The 14,582-nt window shown below is 34.7% G+C and overlaps 3 protein-coding genes across 6 annotated transcripts; all 3 read right to left on the bottom strand.

Annotated features, from left to right (window-relative positions):
• Positions 1–39: 39 nt before the first annotated feature.
• On the bottom strand, positions 40–6,175 carry LOC145960277 (alpha-N-acetylgalactosaminidase). 4 transcript variants are annotated; one of them, XM_083079640.1, is made up of 8 exons: positions 6,157–6,175; positions 1,988–2,146; positions 1,720–1,894; positions 1,374–1,548; positions 1,194–1,288; positions 766–1,125; positions 422–586; positions 40–334 (listed from the first exon to the last, which is right to left on the bottom strand). In XM_083079640.1, exons 2-8 carry the CDS (start codon positions 2,143–2,145, stop codon positions 155–157), a joined length of 1,308 nt encoding a protein of 435 aa, XP_082935766.1. In that variant the 5' UTR covers position 2,146; positions 6,157–6,175; the 3' UTR covers positions 40–154. The 4 variants fall into 4 exon arrangements, with proteins under 4 accessions (XP_082935766.1, XP_082935756.1, XP_082935746.1 ...); XM_083079630.1 differs by lacking the exon at positions 6,157–6,175 and adding an exon at positions 4,208–4,340; XM_083079620.1 differs by lacking the exon at positions 6,157–6,175 and adding an exon at positions 3,466–3,562.
• A 1,089-nt stretch (positions 6,176–7,264) lies between these two features.
• Mp20 (muscle-specific protein 20 transgelin) lies at positions 7,265–8,596 on the bottom strand. Its single transcript, XM_083079658.1, has 4 exons — positions 8,454–8,596; positions 7,890–8,101; positions 7,693–7,813; positions 7,265–7,594 (listed from the first exon to the last, which is right to left on the bottom strand). Exons 1-4 carry the CDS (start codon positions 8,481–8,483, stop codon positions 7,403–7,405), a joined length of 555 nt encoding a protein of 184 aa, XP_082935784.1. The 5' UTR covers positions 8,484–8,596; the 3' UTR covers positions 7,265–7,402.
• Positions 8,597–10,435: 1,839 nt separating this feature from the next.
• On the bottom strand, positions 10,436–13,872 carry LOC145975598 (uncharacterized). Its single transcript, XM_083106198.1, has 14 exons — positions 13,759–13,872; positions 13,591–13,700; positions 13,346–13,512; positions 13,093–13,268; positions 12,968–13,022; positions 12,754–12,877; positions 12,531–12,658; positions 12,343–12,469; positions 12,090–12,235; positions 11,814–11,925; positions 11,448–11,750; positions 11,043–11,372; positions 10,825–10,914; positions 10,436–10,528 (listed from the first exon to the last, which is right to left on the bottom strand). The coding sequence occupies exons 1-14, from the start codon at positions 13,766–13,768 to the stop codon at positions 10,436–10,438; spliced, it is 1,971 nt and encodes a 656-aa protein (XP_082962324.1). The 5' UTR covers positions 13,769–13,872.
• Positions 13,873–14,582: the final 710 nt, after the last annotated feature.

The following is a 14,582-nucleotide window of genomic DNA, read 5'->3' as shown; positions in this document are numbered from 1 at the left end:
AAATATGAAACGTAAAATGTCAATTTATAAGTGATTGAATAAAGTTTATAAAATCCTTTATTTCTAGTCTTTCTTATAATATGTTAATATAGAATGTAGAACTTATATAAAAACGCTGATAAAAATTCGATAATACTTTACGGCGCGTTTACGGTCATTTAAACGAATTTTGCCTAACTTTAAAGATCTGATTTAAGGGCGAGTACGGCGAGTAACGAAACGCATCGTCTATGTTCAAGTTACATCGCAATATTACTACGCCCGACGGGTTCACTTTAACTTTAATCTTGGTCTGCGGTGTGAGGACGCCATAATCCACATCTTCATATAAATCCTGAAAGATATAATAAACGATGTTGCTAAACCAAGTTTTTCTCGTCAAATTTTGTATATTTTTCTCGATTAAATCATTGTTACGAACCTCCACTCGGTATCCTCCAGGATACTGTAGTCCTAGTTCTTTCAACGTGACCGACACATCCGATGGCGTACCATCTGTACGTCTATTAATGAACGCGATCGCGTACGAGTAGTAGTTTTGGTAAACTGGAGTAATGGGTCTTGCCCAAATTTCAATGCCCTTGTGCTGCAATTAATAGATTACACTGTAAAGGATGTATTCCACTGTGATTTTAGTCCAATAGTTAATATCACTAATATATGACTGAATTGAATCTCACATTTTAACAGATTTGTGAAAATAATGACTCTATCACACTTGTGTATATTTAAAGCACTGGTACATTAAATTTTTATGTAACTCACTTTGTATATCCGTCGACCTTGAATACCCAGCTGATCTTGGTCTACGGCAATAATCTTCTTATTCTGCAAAATGGCTTTGTACTCTGGCCTGATCGTCCTGAGATCGACAGACATGAGTAACGGCGCTGCTAGTATAGCCCAAATCGCCATTTGTGTCTTGCTCTGCTCGTAGCTTAGTCCAAAGTTACCGATAATTAACATATCCGGATCATTCCAATGTCCGGGGCCGGCAATAGGTACGATTACGTCTTGATTATTACCATAATAATCGATGATAGTCTCCACACTGGCCCACGAGTCTTGAATGTCATCAAAGTTACGCCAGAGATTACAGTTTTCCGCAATCGCGGTATAATTCGGCTGAAAATAAGATAAATATGAAAAATAGTCTGAGAGAAATAAGTCGAGTATAATGTATCATTACTTACCTGCATACCAGCATAGATTTGGTAGACAGGCCAGCTGCAGGAATATATCATCTGCTTTCCAGTTTGATTTAAATGGAATCCAAACTCGGGATAGCCTTGAATGAATGACATATAACTTTAATACTAATTTATTCCGTTAAGAGAGAAAACTCATTGATTATTTATAAGATATAACTGTACCTCTGTCCATTTCACTAGGATGCGCATAGCATCCATCCAATTTTACATAGTCTACATCCCAAGCTGCAAATGTAGCTGCATCTATATCCAAATAGCCCAATATACCTGGATAGCCAGCACAAGTATAGTTACCATAATCTTCGTAGATACCAAACTTGAGGCCCTTTGAATGCACCTGATAAAATAAGACAATATATTCCATAAAGTACTTTGCACAGTAAAGTGTAAAATTATGATTATGGGAAAAAAAAGCCAATTATGTAACAATAAATTCATGCAATTGACAAAGTTTAAAATACAAGTTTGGTGAAATTAAGCACTCTTAGAACAATGAATATCAAATTACATAATCTGCCAGACTCTTTATGCCATATGGAAACCGTTCTCTGTCTGGTACAAGCTGTCCATTTACATCTCTTTCTTTCTCCAACCAACAATCATCCACATTAATATACTCATAGCCCACTGCGGCATATCCTTCAGCCACCACTATATCTGTCATAGTCCTGAAGAGACGATCACTGTGGAGCACAATAAAACCAATCGCTACAGTTCTCTGAATGCTTACACCAAATATTCCATCATACAACGTATCCAGACTACTGACGCCTCACCTTATGCAGTTGTCAGGATCATTCTTGCAGTCAGTGTTACACCTGAATCTTTCCCAAGCTAACCATCCCATCGGAGGTGTCCTGGCCAAGCCATTCTCCAGTGCTGAGACCAGGATGACCGGTGACAGGACGCAAAAGGTCCACAGGTTGCGCAGCATTCTGGAGAAAGGGAATAAAGCGCTGCTCTGTCAAGTTAGTGAGTAGGATGCGGCGAGACTACCAAACCGGCAGCATAGTCCAGAGATGCGAAACAAAGGATTTTCGCGACGGGATGCGCAACGTCTCGAGAGGTCATGAGGAGGAGAGCGGTCGCGCCAGGAGGAACGACGCGAAGCGAACGCGCGGTAGTGACGAGGCGCGCCTACCGTACTGATCTGATATAAGAGGCAGGCTCGCTCGCTCGCTCGCTGCCGCGAGTACTTTCACCCAATGCCCCATTTCATTTTTACGCGCGATCACCGCGTCGCTGACTCGCGTCGTGCCGCGCCTGTCTCCGCCGATGGACTTCGTAGTCCTTGCAGTCCTCGTTACGTTACGAGAACGCAAAATTGCCGCGAGTTTCCCCGTCCCATGCGCGAGTAAACGCGACGCTACGTCGTCGAGCGAAGAGGTTAGGGAATGCATGTCAGACGGGCAAGATGGGGTTAGATTTACTTTTTTTTTTTTATTCGATCTCCGTGAAACTTGGAGCCTCTTCGCAGCGTGTATCTGTCTCGAGATCGAGCGCAATTTTTATTCGCGTCAACTCTTTCACTCGTTTAAATTAAAATAAATTTCTCTCGAATGACGTTTGTCGAGCTTGTTGGTTAAGAAAGCGAGAACTGTCAAAAGGACACGAGAGTTTGGAGTTTGGATCTTAATCAATGTATGTTATCTCTCTTTCGTGGTACTTGTTATCAGGCATTTTTTGACAGCTGATTTTTAAGTTACTTATTATCATATGTTGCATCCGTTCAATCTCGAAATTAAACTTGAAATTTAATCTTTTGCGTATTTTTTCTTCAAATTACGATCGATGAACAGATATGTATACATATTTATATATGCGAAATTAAATTTACTTATTAAATACTATGCTCTGATTACCAAATGAAAATATCTTTCTATAACTTGTATTTTTCTTTTAATGATTTTAAGAAATAAAATCGAGGATTATATTTATCTTTTAAAACACTTTTTTTCTTTACATTACTTTGTTAATTTCTAATTTATATTTTACGATTACTATTTCGTAAGAGCTCAAGTCATATAACTCTTTTTTTTTTTTAAATAAAAATTGGTTAGGAACTGTACGTGAATACCAAGTGTTCATTCAAACGTACCGAAAGATAATAAACCAAAATTGTTTACAACATCGATTTCTTCACATTGTAAACCGTTCGTTATTTAAAGCGCAGGTTTAAATGTTTAGACTGAAGCGAAATTTTAGAAACCAAACGAAAAACGAAAATTTATTGTACGAAAAAAATTGAATTAACCTTGTTCTTATGTCGATCTTATTGATGTTTTGTTTCATACTACTAGGGTCTAGTCGACGCTAGCTCGTTGCTAATAAAAATGAAAGTATCAAACAATTGTATGTGGAAGGGCGGGGACGTTAAGAAAGCGAGAGGAGACGAGTGAGAAACGAATGGCGAGATCAGCTGAACGATACGGCTGTAAAGACAAAGAGAGAAAAACGACGACAGGCAATAATATTGTGAGCAGTGAATAGTGACGTCACAAGCTCACAGTCATGTCAACATATAGGATGGCCGAAAAGTCGCCAGTTTCTTTCGGCGCGCCTATGCTTCTATTATATAATTGTTATTATAGTAATTATATTATTGCTACATTCATCTCTCTCTCTCTCTCTCTCTCTCTCTCTCTCTCTCTCTCTCTATGTGTCTCTCTCTTCTCTCTTTCCCTTTCTTTCTTTCTCTTTTAACATGTAATATTAATATTTTATTATTTTATTACTACAATTGTGTTGCTGCGAAACTACCCTGTATCTGACTGCTCATCTGTTGGAACCAACCATTTAATGAAATTATTTCCGCATAATGCGGGAGGTATGTTGTGCGACGCGAGTCGAGAAAGTAGTAGAATAGATGCGAACCGGTTTTTGCAATTCTTATTTTACTCGTCACTCTACGCTGCGCGAAAAAAAAAGAAAGAGAGGAAAGGAAGAATGAAAAAAAAAGAATGAATGTGTCAGAATGTATATGTCAGAAGACGTACCTCGTTGAAGAAGGGCAAAGGCACTCGCGATACGTTGGCGATGCTTACATTGACACAATAAAATCGCTCTCTGTGACACTCTTTTATTTATACAAGATCATCTATCGCGGAAGAGATCTTACCGAACAGATCGATCTACATTTGATGCACGTATCTTGATCGTTGAACGTCGAGTGTGCGATCAAGAGATCCCGAGATCATTTAATTCGGGGAATTAAAGTTGATTGCATATTATAGTTTGAAAATTCTCTATGTTGAAAATTGTTATGTGTGTGCATTAGATTACAATGGCGAAAGGATGCTACGAGGATAATTAAAGATTAATTAATCTCATTTACGTTCTTTGATTTTCTAGGACGCTATAAGAAATTAGCATGGATTCTTTTTATCGAAAAAGTCAGGAAAATACAATGAACCTCGCGCAACATTTTGATACAATAAATCTTTTCTCTTTGGAATTAATTAAAAAAATCTTTTCTCTTTTGTTTCTCTCTCTTCTCTTTCTTTAGATCTTTAGGTTTATATTACATTTGTCGTACGACAAATTTTTTAAGCACATTAATTGGCTGCGGGATAGAAAGTTTCTAAAGATTCAAAAAATTATTATCCCGCAGCCAATCAATGTGCTTAAAAAATTTGTCGTACGACAAATGTAATATCGGCCTTAGACTTGCAGATTATATATCAAGTGACAGAATCTTGCAACGTTAACGCTATCAATATTTGCACATCTACTTGTTTTTGGTAATATCGATTTAATATCGATATTGTGTTTTGATGTGTGTTGTGGTTTTTATTGTGATAATAATAAGATATTATATATATACATAGAAGAGAGAGAGAGAGAAAGAGAAAGAGAGAATGTACGTGTGTTGTGTGTATTTGTTTTTTTCTTCTAACTGGATCGTAATCGAAAGAAATTTATTCGTTACGTTTTAAATTGTGATATAAGAAAAACAATTGTGATATAAGAAATAAGAATTTCAGATGTTTATATCTTATCGATCTCTCTCTTATCAATCTCGCGTAGCATGAGATACTGAATATATATATTTTAATAAAATATATAAACAAAAACTGCATGTAAACTATAGTTTTTTTCTACAAATGCTACACTTGTCTCTCTCTCTCTTTCTCTCTCTCTCTCTTTTGCATTCTAATTTTCCTCCTCCTCCTCTCTCTCTCTCTCTCTCTCTCTCTCTCTCTCTCTCTCTCTTGTCTTGGAATGGAGAGTTTGATTTCTTAAAACACTCGTGTCTCTCTCTCTCTCTCTCTTCGCTGCTCTACTCTCCCTATTTTAAAAAAGAAAGAAAAACGAAAAGCAACCAAGACGATCGGCTATAATGACACCGAATTACCTGTCTTAATCGCATGAAAGAACCGTATTAGAACTAGATATTAGAAAGAACACGTTGGATTAAAATCGCGCTGGGTCGAGGTCGATGAAATAATTCCCCATCGGTTTGCATTCCAAACTATCGTAACCCTGGCATGATCTACATCCGCGCTCCATTCGTCTCGGGAAATTGACGAGGAATTAACTTGAAATAACGCGTACGCAATTTGCATTTCACCGATATCATTTATGCCGTCTGTAAAAAAAAAATTGGACAGCGCGAGATTTAGATAGCGAGAAATCCGACATGGAGAGATATCTGAGATTTCCTCGACTGAGATTTTAGCCTATAAGAGAATTCTCTTTCTCTTTGAGATAATTTCTTTTTAACAGAATCCTCTCAAAAAAACGTGATATAATATCATAGGTACCTTTTTTTTAGAAACTTCGCGCGAAACTTGTAATCGTAAACAATAGAAATCGTATTTATGGCGAGAATTAAATAGCGCACGCAAGCGTGCGTATAATTTTACTTCTCGCAAGTCGAATCAAACGATTACTTTTATATACGCAATCGATCTTCTTACGTAGTATACGAGAAAATATGACATACCTTTTTCCGTCACGCGTTGCGCGAGAATGTTATTTTATTGTAGCGTTCTTAATACATATATGCCTTATATAGAGAGAGATAGGAACTCTTGTAAATGTATCTTATTCTATAAATACACGCAAACGCATTCGTGTACTTTCGAAAGTTTCAATTGTACATAACAATCATACTTTTCTTCACGTTATCGTGCACTGTCTACGATTCGATAGCCTGTATCTCTATCTCGATAAAATTGTCATTACGATACGTTCTTCTCTAATGATTTGAACGATAAATAAGCAATAAATAATTATCGAATATCGAGCTGTTTCGATTCAAAAGATGTGACAATGAGAATGTTGCAAAGTATACGTTTTGTAATTTTGGATAAGCAACATTAAAGCACATTTTTCGGATATCAATAGAACGGATCCCACGCACCGTTTATCCCACACGAGTTTAGCTTGGCATAGTTTCAACACGTTGCACGCAATTTGCATCGCGTCGCGCTTTATTTTTGACGTCTCCAGCGCGTAGCATGATATCACCTTCGTATCCTTAAATGGTGACTGGTTGAAAAAATGAAAAAAATTGCAAAAAATGAAAAAAAATTGAATTATCTATAACTAAATTATCTCAATTAAAACTTAACTAACTTAATTAAAATTCTGGGAAAGGAAAAGAAATCTCGATTTATTTCGGATGGATAGAACTAATTTTATTTGGAATTTTTTAAATAATAATAATTTTATTTGGAATTTTTTAGATAATAATCAATTTATCGTTTCGAAGTGGGCATCTGTCATTAATCAATTGAATAACAGTTTGATTGCTTTGAAACGCATATCTGTCATCGACATTGTGCATTTTTCGAAATTAAAATCTCGAGATACAAAGTGATAAGAGATTTAATTTAATAACGATAATATATCTCATTTAATTATAAAAATTATTTTATCTCATTGTGTGAATATTATCGCTGGCTCTACTAAGAGACATACACTCTTTTTCTCTCTTTCTCTCTCTATCTTTGATTAAGAAGATTAAAACTTATTACGAGTTGACATATTTACTACCTTCGTGACATACACCGCTTATATTTAAGAAGTAAAATGAGAAGACGGATCAATAAATGACAGCTATTCATTTAATTACAAAAGTAAAATAAAAAATATATATACGCATTTACATATACATAGAAAAGTACGCATTTTTTTTTAGATCTAAAGAGTGGAAGAGAGTAAGCAACTGCATTGAAATTTTTATTTTACTTTCCCAAGAGAATTTTGCGGGTGGCACCGATGCTCTGACCAGCTTGAGTCGCACCCTTGTTGGAACCCGCTTGGAGACCAATCATCCCCTCGCCAGCTCGCAATTGTTCCTCTGTAAATTCACGTTTACACTCTTCTGATGGCTTGGGTCCTAGGTAAGGTCCTTTCCATTCGGGATGCTTGTACGTCTAAAGTGAAAAAAACAGTAATATATAATTGACAGAATTACTGAGATTAAAATTATTTAGTGTACAAAAAACAAGCAATCGTAAGAAATAAAACCTACCGTTCGGCCAAGAGCGAACAACGTCGTTACTACTTGTGCGATATCTTTTTTCTCCCACAAGTCCACCGTCTGGAAAACGTCGACATCGTTCACTCCGAATTCCTTTAGAGCCTTTTGAAACCTATAATGACGATGAAGTCACCGCATAATTTACACACAATCACATATTAATATTCACATATTACCACAATACTCACAAATTAATATTCTCCATCATCTTGAACTGCCCGCCGGTGGAATTGATCTTCGGTACTGATCCAGGAGAAATCTTATTCATGAGATGACAAAGGACCTGACCGTCCTTCAGCACATCCTCGAAGGCCTCACCGGGGGGAAACTTTTTGCCAAGGATCGATTCGATCCACTCCTGCGCCTCCTTCTCTTGTTCTGGATTGCGTTTCCCCGCAATCTGTGTACAAAGAGATTATGTCATTTTTAAATCTTAAAATTGTAACAATTAAATTATAAAATTGGTGATATTTATAAAAAATAGAAGGTAAAGCCATGCGAAAGTCTGCAGATCTCCAAAAAATTAATAGAATTCTACGACTACGAACATCCTGGAATATTTCAAAGACTTCTAGTATGTATTAAATATGTTTTAAAAAGAGAAAAAAATTTATACATATAATATAAATGATGAAAAAAAAAAGTTCTTTTTTATTCAAAAAGACTCTAGATCAGGAGACTCTTGATCACTGTGACATGACACGTATGAACGAATCGAACAGTATTTTACACCACACGATTAAAATATATACCTTAGCGCGCACTTGACGTTCTAGAGCCATCCTTACGATATTTTTGAAAAGACTGAAGTGCCGGGTCCCTCTTAGTCGCGGGCTTTTTATACATTCGCGTGAACCACGCAACCACCGTGGCTAAGTCGGGGGAGAAATCCGTCCAACAACGTAAGAGGGTTGTATACAGGGTGTCCCAAGATGCTCCATGAGAAGGAAATCTTTATCTAAGCATAAAGACGCAATAGAAGGATACATATCATGTCATGTCTTGACTTTCAATGAATTTTCAAAGCTTCTCTTACCCTCTTCTTTATTTTTCATTCATTTATTAATAAATGAAACATATTTTTCTTTGTGTTATACATGTCGGGACACCTTGTATAAATGACACAAGCGTACGTGATTCCACACGTTTCAAGAGATTCTAATATTAGCGGCTTATTCAGATAAACGAGAAATAGGTTTTCCGAAATTGCTGAGAGTTACAGCTGCTGTGAAAATTGGACAGCTTAGTAATGATTATAGCATCTCTGGTAAATAAGCCGAAACAAGATTCGAGTGAGTGATCTCACTGTCGCGAATTCGTTGCCATCTCCTATTATAGCGAATCAATATGGAAAACCAATAATAAAAATCTATGCTGATTGCATATTTTTAATATCTATTTAAGAAATATATACAACAGATCTTTCATTTGATTTTTTTATTAATAAATTTTCTAGTCAGTTACAATTTTATGCCTGGTGAAACAGTTATAATCATATGGAACATTTTTTTATCTTTGATTTAACACAAAGTCTCAATATTATACATATATTTTAAGTATAAATCATAGAAAAAATTGTGGAATAAACATAAGGAATAGATAATTAAAGAAAATAAATCTTTTTTCGTTACATACATCATCATGTAAAGCTGATCTTGAATGATTTAAATGGATCCTTATTAGGAGGTAGAAATGTTGGATCAAGGATTGTCTGATTTGTTTGAACAAAAGGACTCGTGCTGTTGTCAATCTGTCGATTACAATGGGTATACCAATACATAACGTATCGGTGTAACAAGTAGGCAATGTGTCGAGGTCCTGACTCAGAAAGAAAAAATACGGCTGCCCTCATGGAAAGTGGGACGTGCTACTTTTAAATAGTCCTCTGTCATATGGCTCGGGTTATTATTGCGTGATCCAGATTCACGGCAGATGCCTCGTGCGAGATGAAGCAGAAGACAGGAAAAAATGTAGACATCCTGAGAGTACAAGAATGCCTAGAGGTCTAATCACTGTATACTATTTTAGACAAGACATTGAAGATTCGAGGAATAAAAGCGGAATAGAAGCTTAGTGGAATTAGAATAGAGGAAATGATGTTTGCTGAGATAATTTTATTATAAATCAATTAAAGATAAAAATAAAAACTCTCTCTGTTGTACAAAAATGATACATTTTCACAAACTAAATGCGCTCCAGCATCTATAACAAAAAGAAAATGACAAAACGACTTTCATCGGCGATGATGAGATTCGCGTAATTCTATTACGTTGCGTAATTTGAGTCGATTCAAAGGGGATCATTTATTGGCTGGATGGCGGTCTGATGAGTCACGTTTAAAATTAAATTTTGCGCGTTTCCAACCGTGGCTACAATCTCGTCTCCCTTGTGTCGAAGATGCGTGGGCGTTTTTTCGAGAGCACGATGATTCCTCTCCATATTTGCGACGTTACCCCAAATGTAGCTACTTACTCCAATATTAATTTTACGTCGAATGTAGAGTCTATATTAAATATCTAATCTCTAATTCATATCTAATCTCTAATTCATAAATTGATGAACACATATATATTCTTTTATATATGTATTGCATTATTCTCGCAATTAATTTTAAATAAAAACGAGAAATATAATACATAATAATAATAATAATAACAATGAAATACGTAAACGAAAAGAATCTGATTTGTTCACCTAGATGTGTTCAAATCAATATTAATTTCTTAGTAAATCTTTATCGTCGCTTGGTATAAGTACGCGGTTGATTATAACGCGGTTGACGCGTTTTGAAGAACTTCCTTCCAGCTGACGTAACTTCTGCCTCTTGCTGCGCACAGAAAAAAAAGATAAAAAGTGAGAAAAGTTTCTACGCTATAATTCGTTATCTTACTTCAATATCTCGTTTAACGAGATGAACGACAATGAATGAGAGGATGAATAACATTATACGTTAAAAACTCTCTCATTCGCGTTCTCACTTTCACTTATTTCAAATCTGCAAATCTCTAGCTCTTTCATGTGCAAGAAACTTATCATTCATTTACGTTTTACTTTTACTATATATTTGTCCATTGATTTTTTTTTATATCGTGTTTATAATTTTTTACTACTAAATATCTGTACCTCCTTCTGATTCTCCTTCAAACTCATCGAATATGAATGAATCTGCGATAATGCCTCATCTTTTTCATTGTCGTCGTAATCCATGAAAATCTTAAACACGATTCGAAGAATAATTATTCGAAGAATAATAATTCGTAAGATCCTGTATCATTAATTTCATATTCCGCAAAATGACAGATAATCGATAACAATTAGCATAATTGCTAGCATTCACTTACGTTAGGCTGAGACTGAAATTCACTCGTAGATTTTCGATCCTCTATTGATTTCGTTTGCAATGCTTTCGTGGCTTCTTTTAACTTCTCCTGAAGATCTTCATTCTTCTTCATACTCAATTTATAATCGTATTTCAAGTTGCTATTCTCCTCTCTTATTTTGATCAAGGACTTGTTCAGCGTGGTATTCTCTTTTCTGACATTGTTAATCATTTCGTTCAGGGAATCTGTAGTTTTTTTCAACTCCAATAATTGTGTTTCGTAATCTCTCTTCAAGGCTGACACTTCTTCAGCATGCTTGGCTTGCGTGTTTTCATACAAAATCTCCGTGTTCTAAAAGTATTTAAGAAACTTATCGAACGAATTTGAGCACAGACTTTTATATAAATAAGTTTGTTCACGTTTTACCTTAATCTTCATATTTTCTCGCCTTATAATCTCTTCCTTTTCCCTTTGAAGAACCTCTAGTTGTTGCTGAAGTTCGGTATTGGTAAGTTCGCTAGTATTCTTAGTAATTTCTAAAGATTTTTGCGTCTCAATATTTTTCTTTTGTGCAAATTGCAAATCTTCTTGCGCCTTCGAAAGTTTATTTAAGAGATCCTTGGAATAATTCATTTCATTAGTTAATTTCTTCTCCATTCTGTTTATATCGTTAATCAATTTGCTCTCTCTTTGCTTTATTACGGTTAACATAGCTTCTAAATTCTGGATCTAGAAAATATAATATTTTATTATTAAGTATGTCAAAATTAATGTCTCCACATAACACTTTACCCTTTCCGTTTTCGTACGCGATTCCTTCTCCCACATATTTTGTTTCTCTGCTAATGTTTCATATTTAATGTTTGCCTCGTTATTATTCGCCCGCATCAGTTGCATTTCATTTCTATTATATAATAACGATAATTTTAAGCATTAAATAGAGTGTCTCACACACACACATACACATACATAAAGTATAATATTATATAATAATTTAATGTAAAAAATATTTATAAAGGAATATTAAATTATGGAAAATTTAAATTAAATTTTATTAATTTAACTTACTTATACATGAGAATTTCATCTTGAAGTTTTGAAAGAAACGCATCTTTTTGTGCGACCATTTCTGTAATGTTACTCTTGTCTTGCTCGAGCATATTAATTCGTGACTGTAAATTTTCAAATTCATTTGATAACAATCGTTGTTGTTCCTGAAATAAATATGTAAAATTATGTCTTTTTGGATTGTTTAATTAAAAAAAAAGAAAAAAATTAAATAAGCAAAAGAAGAAGAAGAGAAGGAAAAATTTGATTGTACTTCGATAAGTATTTTTTTTTCTTCAGCATGTAAGCTCGCCAAGTTACTTTTTTGCTCAAGGAATTCGCGCTCGGCGTTTTCTAATTGTTTTTGCAATTTATTTTGTTCTTTCAAAACATCTTGCATCCTAAACAAATTATTAAATTGTTATTATGTTGCCGTTCGAGTGATTAATGTTCGACACTTACTTCTCTTCTTGAAGCATCAACTTGTTTTCCAGTTGTTCAGCTAATTTTGCGATATCACATTTTTCTTTTTCAATTGTCTGTAATCGTGATTTTAAATTTTCATTTTCTAATACCAAGTGCTGCTGTTCCTATAGAAAAAAAGTAAAATCCTCAATAAAAATTTATAATGTGAGAAGACTATTTCTTTGAAATTTTGAATTTTTTAAAAAATTATGAGACATACTTTGACGAGTATCAGCTTTTCTTTGGTATATGTATTTAGTTCATTCTTCTGCGACTGTAGTTCGTACTCAGAATTCTCCAATTGTTTACATAATCTATTTTGCTCCACTATCGCCTCTTGTAATCTGTCTCGAAAAATTATTTTGATAACATCTTTCTATCTTTCTCTCCCTATCTATTTATGTGACAAATTATTAATAATATATAAAAATTACCTTTCTTCCCGCAACTGCAATGTATTTTTTAATTGTATAATATGATCCTTCAGATCTACAATTACAAATTAATCGTTATAACAATAAAAACTTTTGCGATTAAGATTCAAACTATAAGAACGCGCCTTTTGATTTTACGTCGTCCGATTGCAACTTCTGGATAGTTTCTTGCTGTTTCAGAATCACGTTGTTGAATAAAGCGGTCAAATTAACGCCATGTTGTTGGAAATTGGTGAGACTCTCGCTGACGTAGTTGAAATATTCCGTGATAGTCTCGATAGACTCCCAAGTGGCGTTTATTCTGTAGTATCGAAAGAAAAATCAAGACAAGACACAAGAGATATGCGAGCATGACAGAAACAAACTAGAGAGTTTTACTTCATCCGAATCTCCTCCTTATTGCGCGTTTCCGTTTCCAAAGAGGTAGACAAAAAGGCTACCGTCTCCTGGCTTTCCTTCAGCTTCAGCCTTAGATCTTGAATCATGCGTTCCCGCTTGTGCAGGACATGTTGCGTGGTTTCCTGCGCGCTCAAAATTTCGGTCACCTGTTATTTTTTTTATTATTTGTTAAAAAGCTTTATTCTTAGAAATTGAATTGATAAAAGAGAAAAAAATGCAAACACCTCTTCCGTTTGATGCGGAATGTCGCTTCCTGTTCGTTTTATCCATTGTGCGATTAATATATCGATAAACTTAACATTTTGCGTACTTGTGCGATCTGTTTTCTCGGGATCTGTAAATGTTGAGCGTCATATAAGTACAGTTATGTGGAAATTCAGAATAATATTTACCTTCTTGCATCTTTAATATTTTTTAAAATATCGGAATTATACGATGGCGTTCTATTTCACCTAAAAATAGATACTGTTCTTCCAGTCGGTCTCTTCAAATCGGTTTAACTTCAAGTCGGTCTCTTTGCTACATAATAGGTTTTTTATTATTCTAAATAGCGCATATTATAATTACAGTTTTATTTATATACATACGATGTTCGACTGCAGAAATTTGTAACTGTCAATATACAATAAAATTACATAAAAAATACATAATATAAATTATATTATTTTTGGAAAAGGAAAATAAAAATATTAACGAAGTATAAATTGTATGTGATGCTTAGTGATATATTCAGTGATATTCATATTATATATATTTAGCGCGTGCAAATGTATTGCAACGTCCTCTGTTGGTGTATCGTGCAAACTTCTTGCACATCACAACTCCGAAGGATATCACAACGATCTTCAAGATTATGTATTTATTCTATACCAGAGAGAAGACTGAGGTGTGGCCTGCTTTTAGGTGATCCCTGAAAGCGATACTCCCTCTATGGACATTGAAAACGTGGACATGAACTACAAAGCCAATGTCCATGAATGTTCTCAGAGGGTAATATATAATGTGCACAATTTCTGGTTTTGTTCCGTGCTATGTGCACGAAATGCCGGTAGCACCAGAGTATAACAATCATTATTTTGAAAATAATATATAAATATGATAAATAATAATTTTTATAAAAATAATTTTTATAAATTACTTACCTATATGTGTATGTATGTGTGTATACATACATACATACGTTGTCCAAATGATTTTAAATATAAGAATAGACTAT

This window comes from Camponotus vicinus, unplaced genomic scaffold (assembly GCF_025532165.1).
Source record: "Camponotus vicinus isolate PSW18456_S1 unplaced genomic scaffold, iyCamVici1.0 SCAF_1, whole genome shotgun sequence".
Classification (NCBI taxonomy): domain Eukaryota; kingdom Metazoa; phylum Arthropoda; class Insecta; order Hymenoptera; family Formicidae; genus Camponotus; species Camponotus vicinus.
The sequence above is the reverse complement of the archived record's forward strand: the minus strand, read 5'-3'. Positions and strand labels throughout refer to the sequence as shown.